The sequence below is a fragment of the Mesocricetus auratus genome, unplaced genomic scaffold (genome assembly GCF_017639785.1).
Source record: "Mesocricetus auratus isolate SY011 unplaced genomic scaffold, BCM_Maur_2.0 Super-Scaffold_100676, whole genome shotgun sequence".
NCBI lineage: Eukaryota > Metazoa > Chordata > Mammalia > Rodentia > Cricetidae > Mesocricetus > Mesocricetus auratus.
The window spans coordinates 69,131,550-69,151,653 of record NW_024429266.1 but is presented as its reverse complement, the minus strand read 5'-3'; the positions used below and the strand labels follow the sequence as shown (position 1 = coordinate 69,151,653).

At 35.5% G+C, this 20,104-nt stretch overlaps 1 protein-coding gene across 3 annotated transcripts in view; it reads right to left on the bottom strand.

The window, feature by feature from the left end:
- Ptpn4 (protein tyrosine phosphatase non-receptor type 4) overlaps positions 1-20,104 on the bottom strand; it is a 162,362-nt gene that overhangs the window by 38,235 nt on the left and 104,023 nt on the right. For all 3 annotated transcript variants that reach the window (XM_013113552.3, XM_005070297.4, XM_040737603.1), the window contains exons 13-18: positions 14,608-14,676; positions 9,419-9,544; positions 7,473-7,631; positions 2,657-2,816; positions 1,236-1,319; positions 1,096-1,152 (exon numbers count right to left, since the gene is read on the bottom strand). In XM_013113552.3, the coding sequence (XP_012969006.1) occupies positions 1,096-1,152; positions 1,236-1,319; positions 2,657-2,816; positions 7,473-7,631; positions 9,419-9,544; positions 14,608-14,676 (655 nt within the window). The remainder of the gene's footprint in view (positions 1-1,095; positions 1,153-1,235; positions 1,320-2,656; positions 2,817-7,472; positions 7,632-9,418; positions 9,545-14,607; positions 14,677-20,104) is intronic.

Sequence of the window (20,104 nt, the reverse complement as noted above, 5' to 3'; positions counted from 1 at the left end):
AAAACAGTCTAATTTTTCCAATTGGTTACCAGATCATTGCATGATTTTACCTTGCATGGCCATCTTTACAGTTCTGCACTACTGCAATAAGGATTGCCTGAATACTGAGAAAAATCAGCCAGTAATTAAGATGAAGGAGACAGGGCTGGAGAGATGACTCAGCAGTTAATAGCACTGAGTGCTTTTTCAGAGGATCAGGGTTTAATTCCCAGTACCCATGTGGCAGCTCACAACTGTCTGCAACTCCAGGATCCAACACCCTCACACAGACTTACATGAAGGCAAAACACCAATGCACATAAAATTTAAAAATTAAAAAGATAAAGGAGATAAAAGAAACAGAAGTATGAATAACATGTTCTATGAAACATGAGACCCATATTGTAACTCACAACTGGTCAAAACTCGAGTTCCATGGGGATGCTATACTGCATTCTGACCTCTGAGGGCACTACACACACAGAAGGTGCACAGACATAAATGCGAACAAAACACTCATATACATGAAATATTTTAGAAAGTACATCTTTGTTGTGTCTGTTTATTTTCAGCTTTGGTTGGTCTGGAACTTTCTGAGTAGACCAAGCTAGCCTTGAACTCAATGGAGATCTGCCTGCTTCTGTCTCCTGAGTGCTGGGATTAAAGGCAGGCAACCATCACACCTGGCTCCAAAATATATACATATCCTTTTTATTTTTTTGGTTATTCAAGTTTGAGACAAGGTTTCTTTCTCTGTTGCTCTGGCTGTACTGGAACTTGCTCTGTAGGTCAGGCTGGCCTTGTGGCCTGGAACTTACTGAGATCCATCTGCCTCTGCCTCCCAAGTGCAAGGATTAAAAGTATGTGCCACCACCATCTGTTCCCAAAGTATATATTCTTTTTTTTTTTTTTTTTAGTTTTTCGAAACAGGGTTTCTCTGTATTGTTTTGGAGGCTGTCCTGGAACTCACTCTGTAGACCAGACTGGCCTCGAACTCACAGAGATCCTCCTGCCTCTGCCTCCTGAGTGCTGGGATTAAAGGTGTGTGCCACCAACACACGGCTCAAAGTATGTATTCTTAAAAACAGTATTTACATAAAAATTTGGATAACTTACAGGTGTTCCTGGTGCTACTCGGGACACAATTACAGGCATCTTCTGATCATATCCTCCCTGGAAAACACACAAAAAAGTCAAATACTACCAAACTGATAACATCCTAATTTAAAAACTAAATATGACAAATTCCACATTACCTTTACATTGAACCCAAACCTTCCATTTTCATCAGGTTTCATTTTGATTAGAACAAGATTATCATGTGGAATGCCACCATTAGGCTGAAAAGACAAAAATAAAGAATTTTCAGATTATATAGTACATATTTTATCTTCTTGTATTATCAAATGGTATATAAATAAAATTCTAAGAAAACCGTTTGTTAGGGAAAGTAAGTTTCTTTGCCTAATAACTTGAAGATGGATTCTTTCATTCTTCCTTCTATCCTACTGGCAAATGTGTTTGCAGGTGTGTATATAGGTATGTGAGCCTAATTCTGGAGGCAGGAGGGCAATGTTGGGTAGCATTTCTGAGGTGCTGTCCATCTTGTTTTTTGAGAGCATCTCTCACTAGTAGCAGGGACTTACCATGTAGGGCTAATAAGCAGGTTGGCCAATGAGCCCCCAAGGATCCACCTATCTATACATTCCTAGTGCCTGTGTAGCTAGCACTTAACCAACCAAGCTATCTTCTAGCCTTTACTAAATATTTTTGAAAGAAACAAACTAGACTGTTAGTTATATAACAACTGCCATGTGTTAATTATCTTTGCATAGCCACCTCCATCAAAATACAAGTTCAGTAACCATGAACAAATCAATGCATGCAAGAAGAGACACATAAACATCACCATTGAGTTAGCACTAGAGTCGCCTTTTTTGTTGATTAGGTCTATTGTAGTGGAACAGTACTCATGAAAAAATAGAATGGTTTCAACTTTTGGTAATGGAAAAGGCTCTGAGTAAATAACCAAGAAGGCAGGGAGTACAGTAACTGCCAAAGGCCTTTGATACTAGATGCTAGGTGATGTCTACTATGGATGAAATTTCCCTTTTGCATCTCATTTAATTTTCTAATGTCTCTTTAAATTTCCTGAAACATATCTGCATATGACTGTGATTGCATTTTTAGGAATACAGTGTATTCTTAACTGGTAACCTCACTTATGGCTTATTTAAATCTTCTTGAGAAATAAAATTAATAAATCATTAAGATTCTAAGAACTCATCATTTATTATATAAAAGCATATTCTGGAGAAGCAAAAGTTATAAATTATTTTGTAAAATGTAGAGTGCACATACACTATTAGAATCTGTACTCAATTTTAAAAGGTTGGGAGATATATCTACACTAAGAAATTACATAGTAAAATGAGTATTTACTGAATTATTAGCATTTGTTCCAGAAGCATATGTATATATTGTATACTGAAATTACAACTAATTTGTTAAGACATTAACTCAAAGCAATAGGTACTTTACAAATAAAGAAAAAGGTAACTCCATAGTGGTATAAATCATGATCAAAGAACCAGAAAAAAAAAAAGACTATTATAATTTATACCTAAATCATGCTATTCAAGATTTTAAAAATTCAAAAGGAAGTGAGACTACCTACAGTGGACTTTTCAGGGGAAGAGGGCACATCAAAGGTTTCATTACTCTGGTTGACTAGATCTTGCTGAGAGCGGGAAAAATGAATTTGGTTCCAACTGTTTTTCTTAGATTGTTTGGGTGGTAAAGCTGGAGGCTGCCCATCTTCAGGGGTCTCTTGTGATCTAGGTTAAAAAAAAGAAGGAGAAATTAATATTTTTAGTAGTCATCTGCTGGAAATACCTTATTCTTTTTTTTTATTTTTTATTTATTTTTTTATGAGACAGGGTTTCTCTGTATTGTTTTGGAGGCTGTCGGTCCAGCCCGGCCATGAACTCACAGAGATCTGCCTGCCTCTGCCTCCCGAGTGCTGGGATTAAAGGCGTGCGCCACCACCGCCCGGCTGGAAATACCTTATTCTAAATTAGGTCAAGCAATCCAAATACCAAACATGACTAGTGTGGAGAGGCTTTGAATATATTTGCTTGGAAATGCTACCTTTTAATTTAAAAAAATTATTTTAAAGTAGTAAATTTTTTAAAAGTCAAACCAATAAAGAGATAGTCCTACCTAATTACAGCACCTGTGAACCACAGAATAACCCTAAGGGTATTTAGTGGCACACATACCTTAGTAGTAACCAACAGCTTTCTAACTAGACTTAAGATCCACTCAACAAGAATGAAATCATGATAGGTACTTTCTAGAAAACTAGCCAATTACCCATGGCGAATGGACTCATGAATTTTGGACAGGAACTTATAAGCAAAACTTTACTAAAATAGTCTAATTCCTAACTACACTCTAAATATTTGCCCTTATACACACATATAGGTGTAGTTCTCATCCCTCATCAAGCAACTCTTTGTAACAAACAGAGGCCATTACAGAAAAAAAAACTAATCAAAACTGTGGAGTCTAGTCCCAAAGGATACATCTACATAATTACCTCTGCACCTAAGGCACAGGGACCATTGCAGAAAGTGAGGTGCAAAGAGCCAGAGAGGATCAGGGAGTTCTGTGAGACTATATCTCCTAGTAACATCAGAAGCCACATCCATAAAGTCTCACCAACATGGCTGCCTATACATGAGCTGAACAAGGACAACTACAGCAGTCATACAAAGAGGAAGGGGAAAAGCTCACAAGGCCCGAACTCTACACAAAAAACGACAGGTAACTAAGCAATGCTGAGAGAAGGAGAAATACTCTTCTAGGGAAGAGCACACCAATTATTTATCCAATACCAAATGGTCAGCCCTGAAAGCGCATAGACCAGTAACAGACAGTCCAGGCTATTTATTTATTTGTATAAATAAATATATATGAACACCCATGTATGTAAAAATTAATGCAAAAGAGGCCATGAACTTGAAAGAGAGCAAGAGGGGGGGTTGTGAGAGGGTTTTGAAGGAGGAAATAGAAGGAGAAATGATGTACTTATAAGCTCGAAATAAAAGAAAAAACCTGAGAATTGGGTGTTGAACAAAAGAAAAAAAAAGCCTCCTGGTAGGTATAGTCTAATGATTTTAAATGATAGTCCTCCTTTACCAGGGCTCATGAGGCTAATAAATGCAATCATGTGATAAAGATTAGAATATTAAGGTCATCATTGATAAGACAAAACTGCATGGAGTCTTGTTATAAATTATATTAAAAAGTATAATTCTAATTTGTGGCAACAGGAACTGATAGGTATTTGGGAGAGATTTCAAGGTAGAAATTATAACTTTTAAGAACAATCTATAGAACATAACTTGTAGTTTTCCATAAGGGCCAGAAGGAAGAACCTAAGGTTCAACTTCTATCCTATTATGCTGGCATCCATGAAAGTGAGCTTGGAAAAAAAGAGAGCAGGAACAGGAATCTTTTTTCCTATTAAAATTAGCATATATTAATTGCAAAAAATTAATAGAGCAAAGTTTTATAATGGTATTTTTATATATACAATGTCTATTATATATTTTATCACATTTGTTCTCCATTATCCTTATGTGCTAATGTCCTCCTTGCATTTAGTCCTTTCTCAATAACTTCCTTTTAAACTAAGATTTCACACATGACCGAAAACTTATTTCTCTTTCTGGGTCTGGCTTATTTAACACTATGATCTCTAATTCTATCCAAATTCCTTCAGACAACATGATTTCATTTTTTCCTATGCTTGAATAATCAATACTTCATTGTATCTATAGTCCACATTTTGATTCTCCATTCTTCTGATGGGCACCTTGGCTGATGCCATAATTTAGCTGCTGTGAATATCTCCAGTGAATATGGGTTATCTCCAGTTATCTATAGTGTATGATAACACTGATTCCCAACAGTATTAAAGATGAATCATATGGTAGTTTTATTTTCATGTTTTTTCTGTAGCATTACTTTACATTGCCATTAACAGAGTACAAGGGTTCCTTTATGCAATCCTCACACTGCCAGCACTTGTTTGGTTTTTGTTCTTTTGTTTTTGATTTTTTTTTTTTTTGTTTTTTCGAGACAGGGTTTCTCTGTGCAGCACTGTAGAGCAGGCTAGCGTCAAATTCACAAAGACCCACCTGCCTCTGTCTCCAGAGTGTATCACCACTGGCTGGTTTGTTTGTTATTTTTTATCATCATCGTTCTGATTGGGATGAAATGGAATATCAATGCAGTGTTGGGCTGTAGTTCCCTGATGGCTAGTTGTTGACTGCCCGGTGTTGGTGGCTCATGCCTTTAATCCCAGCCAAGAAGATAAGCCTCTAAAGGCTAATGTATTCAAGCACTGTTAGTCTAGAGAAGTATTTCTATGATCCTGGGACCATGGTCTGCATTGGAATGAAGGTAAATTAAAACAGACATCCTTTGGTAGAAAGTCACAAATGTCTAAAACGTGGGTATTAAATGGCTCCTCCCAAACCTAAGATTTTTCTGGCCTTGCAAACAGCTGTTTACTTAGGAAGAATTTACCCTCAAAACCAAAGGCTTGGAAGAAAAGGGTGTGGTGAGGCTGAAATTAGCTGACAATAGAGTCAGAGAAAATTTTTTTTTATTCTTGTTCTGACCAAAATACATAGCAGGCTCAACTGAAGCATGGACTGCTGTGGAATATCTGAGTGGTGATATAGGGCATAATATAGCAGTGTTGAGCTATGTGAGAGGGACGGCATGTATATGAGAGACTTTGCAAAAAACAATTAAATCCACATTTCTATGGGTTAAAACAGTCTAAATATACAGTTAAAAGCTGGGGGAGGGGAGGTTCCCCAGTGTACTTCTGATTAGAAATTATTGTTCTGGACAGTGCTTGTTCAGTTTTGGCTAACATATATTTGGACTGTTCACTGTTTTTAGAAAATGTTAACAAGTACATTTTGAAAATTATATACAACATGAACTTTCAGAATGAAAATCTAGATGCTCTGGGAAGAATGTGTATGAATCATCAATTATTAAACACTGGATAAAAGCAAGAGGCCGCTGTTTTCTGTATTCCAGAACCAGTGCTATCTCAAACAAAAGGTAGAAAGTATATAAAGAGTGACACTCAAGGCTGTCTGCTACTCTGCTATCCTCAAAGACAGATACTAATATAAACCTGGATCACAAAAGGGAGTTCTATTAATGACTCTCATTTTCTAAGATATATGCCAGGAGATCATGTCTCATTTAACACATCACTAGTGATAACTCTGCTATTATCAGTCATTTAACCTGAAACTTCACTTAAATTATAAAATCTTGGCTTAAAATATAGGTTTCTTGACTCTTTGGCTGATTTATACTGATGCTGAGAGGACTTTTAAATAAACACTGCATTTATATAGATGACTGTTATAGTTTGGACATGAAATACTCCTTTCAGGTTCATGTGTTAAATATTTGGTTCCTAGCTTGAAGTAGTTATGTAGGGAGGTTGTGGAACTTCATTCAGCAGGTAGGACCTACCTGGCAGACAGTAGTTACTGAAGGTACGTCCTTGGCAAGTACCTAGTCCCTGGTCCCCTCTGCATTTCTCTCTGCTTCTAGACAACTATGAGTTAGAAGTCTCTGCTGCATGCCCTTGTTGCCATAACATTCTGCTTTACCATGGGCCCAGAATCAACCGCCAAGGACTCTAGATTGAAATCTATGAAACCGTAAACTAAAGCACATCTAAAGTAGTTCTCTCAAGTATGCGATCAGTTATGCACAAAAGTAACTAAAACACTAATCAGTGCTCAAGGTAAGTTAAATAGGCAGTTTAGAAAATACATGCAACCACTCAAGTATATAATTAATATAAAAAATAGAACTGTTTGGTTATGTCTTAAGGTTTATTCATCCCTTTAAATTTTCAAAATTAGAAAATACGATTGTCAAAACCTAACAAAAGAGTTAGTTATGATTTTCAAAGTAATAAAATATTTAATTTCCATCAAGTCTATCTCTTGTCAACTCAGTTTTTGCATGTTTCATTGTGTATGGTATATTTGTTATAGTCTTCCATTCCTTATAATATAGACATACAAAATGTCTTTTTTTACAATAATATAAGTTACCAAGGCTAGACTTTTACATATATTGGCAGCTTTAAAAAAATTTTAAGATGACTGTCTTAACATTCTCCTACTGCCTGACTACAATGAACAAATATTTGAGAGTATACACTAAAAATTAAAGAATAGTCAGTAACCAGAGGAGTAAAGAGAAGAGAGGCAACAAAATATTTCAAGAACAAATAAATACATTCACAAATATGTATTTATAATTATATAAGTAGCACTTTGTATCAAGTACTCTAATTTCCAGGATTATTTCAAGTGAAGCAATTTAAAGTATTTGAAAATAAAGATTTAAGAAGAAAAACAGAAAAGGGGTCTTACGGTGATGATTCCAGAACTATGCTATTAGCTTGTGTTGAAGATGGAGATCTCTGATTTACAAAATCATCACTGGGGGATGTATGAACCACATGGTCTACTAAATGACCAACAGAAGACGGCCGGACCCGGGTGCCTTCTTGTGCGAATGCAGAATTCCGACTAAATGAAGAGAAACAAAGGCTAAATTTTAATTTGAGTTTTCCATGTTTTTGATTATATGGTTTCATGAGAAAGTAGGTATATGTTTGTGTATGTTTTAAAGACTATGTTGACTATGCAGAATCTCTGACAGTGATATAAACAGAAAAACCACAACATGGGAAGTCAAGATGAGATTGCAGTCTACAACCTGCCATAAGGCCTTTATCCATTCTACTATTATCTTTACCTAATGTGATTAGGTTTCAGTAACTACTAATCTTATGCCGTATTCAACATTTATGAAATTGACTAGAATAAATATTCAGAAATAGATTCTAGTCTCAATTATTTTTTCTTAATGTTTTAAATTTGTGGAATTTGAATTCCTATGGCTAAATGATGAAAAAGTCAACTATCCTAACTGGCAGTTACATAAGTATCACCATTATAATTAGTAATTGTAATAGTTAATAACTGAGCATTTTTCTAAGTAATTTTCATTTATTACCTAATTTAACAGCATATTAAGACTGCAGGACACTTCCTATAACAAGAATGCTGGGATTAAAGGCATGTGCCATTGTGTCCACCTACAAATAGGATTTTGCAGGTGAGAAAATGGTATGGAAATTGATTTCAAGATTTAAACATTGACTCTAAAGCCACTGCTTAATCATTGTGCTGTACTTACTTTTACCCCCCAGATCATTCCTTTAAATTATTTCACTTCCTAGAAGACTTAATCAGAGCTATTGTTATTTAGATCACCCCCTCTTACACTCCTTCATTCCTTTATGCCCCCTTCCATCACATCCTCTCTCCCTTGCCTTTCCTTCTAGAATGGGATATCTGAGGAAGTCTTCCCTTCCTTTATTATCTATACCAAAACCCGGCAGCTTTGTGAGAAACCCTAGACTGTGGTACACTCATGGTTGGAGCTGCACCACATGGTTCTTGGCCCAGCTCTACCTGAGCTTATGGGGCTACAGTTAGAAATCTTTTTCTAGGCCACAGGACATGCGAGAGCACTGAATGGCAATCACTCAAACATAGCATTTTGAAATAATTTACACTCCTTTAGAAATCCAGGTGGGGACACACACCTTTAATCACAGCACTTGGGAGGCAGAGGCAGAGGGAGTCAGATCTATGTGAATTCAGGGCCAGCCTAATCTACATAGAGAGTTCCAGGACAGCCAGGTCTGTTAACACAGACAAACTCTGTCTCAAAAACCAAAAAAACAGAACAAAACAAAACAAAATCCAGGTGGTAATCTATGTGGAAATGGACTATATAAACAACAGCTCTATGAAATTTTAAAGTCATGATTACACTTTCTATGAGAGTCAGCTATAAAGGAAAGTGAAGGCTGCCCTTCAATTTTCTACTCACTCATTCCCTAAAGCTATTGTAGGACACTCTAGCAATGAGTAGCAAGCAAAGAGGCAATAATGCCTGAAGTAACAAAAACCACGTTTGGGTCTGGTGAGGTAGTTAGTTAGGTAAAGCATCTGCCATCAAACATGAATACCTGATTTCAATTCTGGGGACCAATATAGTGGAAGAATTGATGCCCCCCAAGTGTCTTCTAATCTTATACGCCCACTATTACATATATGCACATGCCCTCACATATAAACACACACATACACACATACAAAATAAAATACAATAAAACTATTCCTTTGAAAATTTGATCAAAGGACTTAAATTTTTATATATTATGATCTCTACACAATAAAATATGTAACCAATAATTTGAAAACAGAAAATAATGTAAGCACAATGTTGGCTTGCTACTTACTGATTGGGAGTTCCAGGTGGAGACCGGGATGGGAGGCTTTGTGTTTCTAACCTGTCATCAGATAACGAATTTCTGCTAACTACTTCCCAGTCCATTAATTTTCGTGCCAAAGGCTTACTTGGAGATCTGTAGAAAAATTTGAATACATAAAGAAGTTTGTTTTTATATAACATGAGTCAAACATTAAAATTCACTAATAGATCATATTCAAAGAGTTTGCTTATAAGAAATGAATTGTTTTGATAGTATTTATCAAATAATTTCAAAAAGGCTATACTTGCTTTATATGACAAAAAAAGAAAGATGGGGCTATGAAGAATAAGATAGAGAACAAGGAATATTAAAAAAAGAAATAAAAAGAAGAAAAGTAGTAGCCTGTTACCAAACATTTTTTTGAATTACAAAGTTACAGGTCTTTGATCATTTGTATTCTGGAGTAGTTGGAATGCTGTTTATCATGGGGTGCACTGAACAATTCTCACATTTTCTCCTCAACAACTTATAATTCTGAACCTCTGCTTCAGTGAGGAGAGGGTCAAAAAAGATAATTTTTATATACTGCATATATAATATTTTTATTTTATGTAGACTATGGCCAGGGAATTTCTTTCCCTTTCTTTTTATAAAAACATTTTTAAAACTTATGGTTTACTCTATTTTGAATTGTGTGTATGTGTTATTGTGTGTTGTGTATGCATGTAAGTATGGGTGTCTGCAGAGACGAGAAGAAAGCACCAGATCTGGAGCAGGAGCAGAAGGCCACTGAGAAGCTGCCAGATATGATTCTGGGAAATAAACTTTAGTCCTCTGCAAGAGCAGCACTGGATCCCATCCACTGAGTGATCTCTCTAGTGCAAAAGGTTAAGTTTTATTATCTATTGTCAGCTATCATATAAATAAAACAGAATTAAGTGGCTTGCCACAGAGCAAACGATATAACTGTATTCAGAGACATAAACCCTGAGAATTTTAGGAATATTAGTAATGACAAGTTTTAATATGAAAATTCAAGTACTACCCAAAAGACTCTTCTACATAAAGGTGTACTTTATGATATGCAGAAACATTCTGGAAGTTAATTAAATGAATTGAGTGACAAAACATACAATAAGTCACCCAATGTGGTTTTTAATCTCAGTAATAAATTCCTCAAGATCCACAAAAATCATGTATGCTATTTTTTGTTACATCCTAGTAAAACAGATACCATCATACCATTGCAAAAATCAGATCATTAAAATACTTATTTGTATAAAATAGTGCAACAGGGCAGCCACACACATGAACTCAAAGTGCTTGTGACAGCACACACAAAAGCTGTGTAAGTCAGGCACTAGTGGCGCACAGGTTTATTCCTAGCCGGGAGGCAGAAGCAGGAGTATCTCTGTAAGTTCAAGGCTAGCCTGGTCTATAGAGCAAAGTTCCAGGACAGACCCCAAAGCCACAGAAAAATCTGTCTCGAAAACCAAAAAAAAAAAAAAAAACCAACCAAACAAACAAACAAACAAAAAAGCAAAGCCCAAGCCAGACCAAATTCCACCCCAGCTGAGGAGCTACTGGAAGTTCTTAGCTTTTTCTAAAAGGATCAGTTTTCTTTAACAGTGTAGCTGCTAAGGCTACCATGCTCTAGTGAAAGGCTATACATCCAACATGGTCTTGATGGAGAAAACAAAACAAAGCAAAAAAAAAAAAAAATCATGACAAACTCAAAGTTAGAGAGTAAAAGAAGTAAGGAGTGAGTCTAGGAAGAGTTGGGAAAGAGAAGGTGAATATGATCAAAATTATACAAAATTTAAAAAATCTTATAAAAGGCAATAAACACACCTTTTCAGTGCTGGCCCATTATATTCAAAGGTCTTCATTCTGTGAATTTTATTTTCAGATTTCCAATAATAAAGACTGTACTTATTACTGTGTATGCTTTTTAGATTATTAGAAGATTTTTGCCTTAAAAACTGTCCACAATTTTCCCTTCTTGTCATGTACTATGTACGTACTTTTATATAAGTTAAGAAAAAATACTAGGTAAGGCACAAAATAAATGCAAATTTAAGCAATCCAAATAGTAAGATCAATAGGTACCCAAATCCAATGTGTTTAATTTGCGGTTACAAACTGAAATTTACTTTGTAACACATTGACTACACAAACAGAATGGCCTGAGAGAACGGCAACACTCAGCAAATGGTATTCCACAGTGTATTATGTCCACAGCAGCAAACATTAAAATAATCATGTCACCAGGGACATGGAATGCTAATTCTGGCCTATACTGGTAAAATTATTTAATCATCTATATTCAATATCTAAATTCACCAATGCAATAAGGTCTTTACATCCTTCCGTATCACTTCAGTTTTATATCTTAACAGTGTCTACATTTTCAGTGCAAAGTTTTAGACTCTTAAGTCTAAGTTTGTTAACTTATGAATAATAAATACTTAAATCTAAATCATATTAATACATTAAATCATTACAGTATTTCAGTCAAATACTCTTGGTTTGGTCTAATCTCTTATAACTCTAAAACCAATGGGTATCTTCTAAGAGACATGATGCTACTGATAAAACAAACAAGCAAGCAACCAACCAAACAAGAAAATGTACTCAAATTTCATTTTCTAAATGTAAAGTCAAAGTAATTTATGCACAGGTACTTCTTCCTATCATCATGAGTTTAAGTTACAGAACTTCTTGACTTGAACTCAGGATATCAGCAGAGTCAGTCCCTCACAATGGAGGATGCATCTTTCCTCATATATTAGATTAAAAGTAAGTCCTGAGAACAGACTAGGATCAATTATTAAGAGAAGGAAAAAAATTAATTGAAAATCCAGCATACTTACCTACTATAAACTGTCTGGGTACGTTAAATGTCTTGAATTTAAAACTAAATTTCAGGCATTTTACTTTATTAACAGTTTTAACCTCAGAGACCCACCCACTCAAGCTTGCTGTCTATGTTTCCTGTTCTGTGCGGAAATTTCAGAGAAAAAAATACCACACTGTTAGCAATGTGGTGAGTTTATTTTCTGACCATGGCATATTATTTTTCTGTTGATGAGAACTTTGTTCTCCTCTCTTCCTCAGTTATTATTACATGATAACTGAAAAAGTGTGAAAGCAACTTAGAGTTGATATATAAAGGGAGAAAGTATTGGTAAAATTTTTCATAGAAAATTTAAAGATCTTTTTTTCAGTTTCTATTTATATTGCCATGAAATATTCTGAGAGACAAGAAATCTGAAATTCTCAACTAAAATGACTTAACACGGTATAAGACCATGAGAGAATTTTAGTAGTTATGTATGAGGTAGGAGTCTTACATAAAACAATCCCAGGAAAGTATAGTCTTTCAGAGACAGAGCAATCATTAGGATGGCCCTCCACTATTAAAACTGCTCCCCAGGATGACAACATAGAGCTCCACAGTAGAACACTTGCCTAGCATATATAAGACACCTATACCTCATCCACCCACACACTCCAAAAACCAAAGACAGAGTCCTACACAAACTTTGAAGCATTTTAATAATGAATATACAAAAACAATGAAGATGCAGGCATATCTGCACATTTCTAAAATCTATTATGTTCAAAACCATTGAAATGACACAATAGTTTGTTTTTTAGAAATAGGGGAGTACTACAAATAAGAGAGAGTATAAAAATCCAGAATAAATTCTTTCTAAATTACAATACTTAGGTTCATAAGAAGTAAAATTATTTCTTATGGACAGTTATACAGATAGTCACAACACACACACACACACACACACACACACACCCTCTGAAGTGTATTCAAAGAAAAATCTTGAATAATACCACAAAGATTGTAGGGCTGTTTCTGATGACTTATATTCACATCATTTGATACCACTGGGATTGCAGAATATAGTGAACTGTCACCCATTGTTAGAAATGGATCAATTTTTACTTTAGAGGGAAAAAAAGAAAAAAAAAGACAAAACACAAAACTGTTTCTTCTAGAAACACAAAGCTAGAAGGACTTTTGAATAGATATTCAGAATAAAATTACTTATGAAAGTTTCAAAGTCTCTTATAGCAGTAGTTGCAACACATACAACTCTTCAGGGATTTATGATTTTAAAATAATTTCCACTAGGAACAAACTCGTGTTTCATTGTGCCTGTAGTCATCAATCAGCAGCTGATGCTAGTTCCCTCAAATTTGTCCCCTAGGCTCCATTAGTGTTTAGTAAAGGTCTTTACAATTACTTGGATTTCTGTAACTATCTCCTAATTAGTCACTGGGTATTCAACTGAATCTTTACTAACACATTACCTGCAACCATTTTTCTGAAATATAAATTTGATGTATCATTTCTGTCACTAAAAAGCAAACTGGCCCTAACAAATCTTAATGAAAGGAAGATAAATAAGTTTTTTAAAGAAACAAATGAAAAGAAATTTATCTTTTAATTGCATGATTTAAATAAATATGGAAATGGGCTAGATAACAGAACTCAGTATATTTATTAAAAATATGTAACAGGAGAGTAACTTTCCAACAAAAATTTGTATTCGTGATACCTGATTTAGCCTGTTCAAACCTATTGTATTCAGTGCATGACTGATGCTCTTAAATAAGTAACAAAAAAAAGTATCAGGACACTAGACAAACTAGTTTCCATTTCATAAACATAGTATATTATGTACTTCACAGATTGTTTAAAAAGTATTTCTAATAATTTAAAAATGTTTAGGAGTATGTGTGTTTACCTGAGTATATGCATATACACTACATACATGCAAGAGTCCATGGACCAGAGGAGGGTATCAGATGCCCTGAACTGGAGTTATAGGCAGTTGTGAGCTACCATGTGGGTGCTAAGAACTGAAATGGATCTTTTTATAAAAGAAGTAAGTGCTTTTAACTAGTGAGCCATCTCTCCAGTCCCCATTTCTAATTACTGCTATCCTTTTAAAAAGCTCAGATACCTGTTGGGCTGGTTCAACCCCAGGACCCACATAATGGAGAGAACCAACTCCCCAAAGTTGTCCTCTGCCCTACACACACACACACACACACACACACACACACACACACACACACACACACACACACACACACTGCATATATCACAAAATAAAATCTTTAACATGCTAAACAAAGAAACAAACAAAAAAACCAAAACTACCTCAGATACTAAAACAGAATTGACTTACCTTGCAAATACCCTGTATTTATTTGCCTTTTCTTTGCCATATTGAACTGACTGGACTTCAGTTCTCCCACTGAAATAGATAAATAAGCATAATATCTTAAAGGGGACTACAGGATCAAATGACAACATACAACATGCTTATATTACACTTTTGTAAGAGACAAGACATTTCTGATGACAAGAACAACAATAAAAGAGTAAAGAGGAAAAACTGACTACTTTCCAGTTTCATGTGGATGGACAAAGCTGAGCTAGCAGGTCTTCAATTTACAAGATGTGTGCAACAGACATATGTTTGATGACAGGAGCCCCTTTCCTGTTGTGCCTGCTAACATGCTCTCTCTAGTGTTAGAGGTGCTCTGTATCAAATGATTCTAGCTATTCTGACAGGAGTAAGATGTTTCATAATAACCACAATTTAGAAACAATCTAGATGTTTCTCAACAAAAGAATGAATAAAGAAAAATTGATATATTTACACAATGGAGTATCACTCAGTTGTTAAAAAATGTCATCATATCTTGCCTAGTCTAGACAGATGGGTGTAGGAATGGAGAAGTGCCTTGGTCCTGCCTCAAAGAGATGATGGGACAGACTTAGTAGAATTCCTAGGGGAGGCCTTACCCTCTCGGAGGAGCAGATGAGGGGGCAGGGGTAGAGACGGAGGAGAGGAGGGAGTGGGAACTGAGATTGGAATGTAAAAAAAATAACTAAAAAAAGGAAAAAAAGTCTTTAAAAATGGTATCATGAAATTTGCAGACATTAGAATGGACCTAGAAAAAAAGTCATCGTAAGTGAAGTATCACAGACTCAGAAAGACAAATATGGTATGTGTTGCTTATTTATGGCTATTAGTTGTGAAGTCAATGATAACCAAGCTATAATCCATAGAAACACAGAGAGTATAGAGTAAGGGTCATCAAACTTCCTGACTTTGTAACCCTTTAATACAGTTCCTCATGTTGTGGTGACCCCCAACCATAAAATTATTTCTGCTGATACTTCATAATATAATAAGAAGCATAATGTAAATATCTGGTATGCAGAATATCTGATATGCAACTCCTGTGAAAGGGTCATTCGATCTCCAAAGGGGTCGGGTCTTACATGTTGGAACCACTTGTCTACATGGACCAAACAGCTCTCATTAGGAAAGGGAAATAGAATAGTTATGAATTTATGGATGGATGGATGGATGGATGGATGGATGGATGGATGGATGGATGGATGCATGAATTAAAACTTAGTCAGTAGGGTAAAGGCAACTACTGAACTGTCACATACCTGCTGGAAGGAAAATCAGTTTTCTCTAATAGAGTGACACTGGGCATGTCACAGTACAGAACAGGCCTCATGTTCAGGAGTATTTGAGCAACATATAAGATGGACTCCACATTGTGTGTGTGTGTGTGTGTGTGTGTGTGTGTGTGTGTGTGTGTGTGTGTGTGTGTCTGTGTGTATATTGTTGTTTTCTTGCTTTTTGGGGGTTTTGCTGTTGCATCTGGGGTGTTTGTCTTTTGAAAAAACTTAAAGGTGGGTGAGTACGGAGGGAGAGCAGCTCTGGAAGGACTTGGGGAAGGTAAGAATATGATCAAAATATATTTAAAATTAAAAATTGTTTTAAATAAGAAAAAAGTATAGAACTGATGTTATAAAAGACTTACTAATAGATTTTCTTAGGACACATTAAGTCACACAAAGTAAAATTTAGCAAGGGGATTGACTCCCTCCAAAATACCTCCCAAATAAATACTCTGCTAACCAGAACTGTTGGAGATAAGCAAAATTTAGGGTGCTAAATTTTATTTGTTCACTAATAGTTTGTTGACTAGCTATTAGGCTCCATTCCTATAACAAAGGAGACAGGAGACAACCCTAACTTATAGTCAACCACTATGTTTATCCCTATACGAAACAACATGCCTCCAACAATCAGTGAGGGGGCAGTACAAGAGTTACAACCAACATTATAGTCATGGTCTATCATAAAGACCCCAGATCTACTCTTTTTTTTTTTTTTGGTTTTTCGAGACAGGGTTTCTCTGTGGCTTTGGAGGCTGGCCTCGAACTCACAGAGATCCGCCTGCCTCTGCCTCCCAAGTGCTGGGATTAAAGGCGTGAGCCACCAACGCCCGGCCAGATCTACTCTTGAGGAAAGCCTAATTCTGAGATAGGCAAAATGACCATGGGTAACAACTATTTGAAAAAGAATGACACAGGTGTAGTTAAAATAATTTGGATAATATGTAATATCTTTGCTGTGTAAGTCTCCCATGTGCTTAAATGCCTAAGGAGAGTTATAGTCTGTTGGCTCTGTTTAAATTGTTCAAAGTGTAACCTGGCCTATGGTTGGAGCCTGAAAGAGATTTAAAGGATGATAGCATGTATGGAATGCTTAAGTTATGGTGTACATAAGTTAGCAAAATCTTCTAATTAAGGCCAGTTTCCTTAGGGATGTTACCCAGAGTCAGATATGCACTATATTAAACAGCTTTTCCTTATATTAATCTCTAAGTGTACAGAGTGAGTTCTCACTGGAAAAGCATTTTAATTCTAGAATGTCAGAACTCCTGGCACTAGAGTTAATTAGTTTTAAGCTAAATATTAGGATCCCAACCTAGGTCCTCTGTAAGATCAGCAAGTGTTCTTAAGCACTGTGTCATCTCTCCAACTCCTAATTCAGAGATCTTGAAATTTCATATACTGAATAATGTCTCCTATGTTGGCTTTAAGCTTACTTGAATGGCAACCTGGCTGACCTTACCATTTTCAGGTACTTCCATAGAAACCTTATTTTAGAACTGAGCTACAGAAGAAGTCTGAATTAAAAAAATATATTTGGCATATAGATTGTTTAAAAATAATCTAATCTGAAAGAGATTCTATCAAGACTGATTGGGGAAAAGGAGACAAAACACACAAGCAAGAATGAAAGAAGTGAAGTAACATTCCTATAAATTCTAGACTTATAATGATAATGAGGGTCATTAGGAACTTTATGACTACAAAGTCAACAACCTAAATGGAATGAACTACACCAACTACCAATATTTGCTCAGAAAAAAATAATCATCTGAATTGGCTAATCTAGTAAATTATTTGAATATGCTGTTTAAATTTTTTCTATAAATGAAATTACCCCTTGATAAATTCTATCAAGCATTTACTTCCTTTCCTATAAAAAGGAAGTAAGAGCCAGGTAATCAGGTAGTAGTGGCACACGCTTTTAATCCCAGCACTTGGGCAGAGGCAGGTGAATTTCTGTGAGTTCCAGGCCAATCTGGTTTACAGAGAGAGTTCCAGGACAGACAGGACTAAATAGAGAAATCCAGTCTCAAAAAACCAAACGGTAATACAAACAAACAAAATGTTTAAAGGAAGGACTGGAGAGATGCTTGTCACACAATCATGAGGACCTGGGTTCATTCTTCTGGAACCCAGGAAAAGCCAGTGTGGCAGCCTGTGCCTGTAATACCATCACTGGGAAATGGTATTTTGACTATGCAAAATCTTTCAGAAATTAAATTTTTTGAACTCTTTCACTAAAGCCAACCTTACCCTGATTCCAAAACCCAACATAATTATATGAAGGACAATTATAGACAAATATCCTTCACAGGTATGAATGCAAAATTCCAGAAAATTTTTTGGTTATGTCAAATTAGACAGTGTATAAAAGGGATTCCCTGAGCAAATGAGATTTATCTTAGGAATAAAGAACTTGTTTCCCATTTGAAACTCACAATGAAATTCCTTATATTAACAACTAAAAGGGAAACCATCATGATGATATCAACAATTACAGAAGAACCATCTAACAAAACCCAATATCTAATCTGGATGAAAACATTCGTAAAATGAGAGCGCTTCTTCAATGTATCATATACTGGTCATTTTTTTTTAAACTTCACAACCAACATGATACTTAATAGTGAAAGACTACATGCTTTCCCCTAAGAGGAAACAACACTTGAACATACTATTTTACAACACTGTAAAAGGATTCTCCATGGAAGAAATGAAAGGCATCAAATTACAAAGGAAGAACTAAGGCAATCTTCATCCTGTAAGCAGAAAAACCCTCGAAAGCTTAAGAACAGTTTGCACACTGAGCTTGGCAACTTTTCACAAAAGAATATTGATATTAAAAGAAAAAGCCTGCCAGGCATTGGTGGCGCACACCTTTAATCCCAGCACTCGGGAGGCAGAGGCAGGTAGCTCTCTGTGAGTTTGAGGCCAGCCTGGTCTACAGAGCGAGTTCCAGGACAGCCTCCAAAACAATACAGAGAAACCCTGTCTCGAAAAACCAAAATAAACAAACAAATAAATAAAATGAAAATAAATAAAGAAAAGGCAATTCTATTTAATGGCAGGAATAACCAATATTGAAATTTTAAACCACGATTTAGAATAAAAATATCAAAATACTTAAGGGTAATAAAGACCTGAAAGACATGGGCACCCAAAACTACAAACATTGCTGAGAAATGAAAAATAAAACACACTGAGCTTCATGTGTGGAAAGAACCAGTATTTTTAAGATATCAGCTCTCCAACAATTGATATTATCAAAACAGTCAATCCTGCTGGAAATTTTTTTTTAAACCTAGGAATAGAGACACTATTAGTAATTCTCAGATTCAAATGGAAAAAAAAAGCCATGAGTACCAAAAATTCCTTTTTTAAAAGAACTAACTTGGAAGAGTGAATCTTCTACACTTTAGCCAAAAAGTGAATGAACAAGACCGTACTAATATGAACAACAAAAGAATGAAGGAACAACTGAACATCTATAGGCAAGAAATGAATTTCAGTGTATACTTTATACCAAATACAGGAATTACATCCAAATGATCTATGGATCTATATGCAAGAGCTAAAACTGTGCAATGTTTAGAAGAAAATAAAGGAACAAATATTCATGACCTTAGGTTACATAACATTTTCAAAGATATGACAACAAAACTTAAGATTCATAAAATGACATACGGGTAAACTGAACTTCATCAAAATAAGACCCAGGCTGTTCAAAAAACCCAGGTAGACAATGAAAATATCAAACACTGATGAGTCCATGGGAGAACTGGAACTCCACACTGTTTGGGGGTAGTGCTGGGGATTGAACCGAGAGCCTACTATATGCCAGGCAAGTTCTGCCATGAGGCTATACCACCAACACTGAGCTGGAACCCCTCCACATTGCAGTATTGTATATAAATGGCATAATTACTTTGAAGACATATTTGGAGATGCCTTCATAGTCTAAATATCTACCTGTCATATAACCTGGCCATTCTACTCCTGTTTTCCCAAGAAAACAAAGCAAACATGCACATAAAGCAATACATAAACACATATAGATGTGTATGCATGTGTGTATATATGTATATTATATGTATATACATGCTCACAGAAGTTTTATTTATAATAGCCCAAACCTGGAAAACAGATATTCATTATTAGGTGAATGGATAAGCAAACTTTATTTATATAGTAGA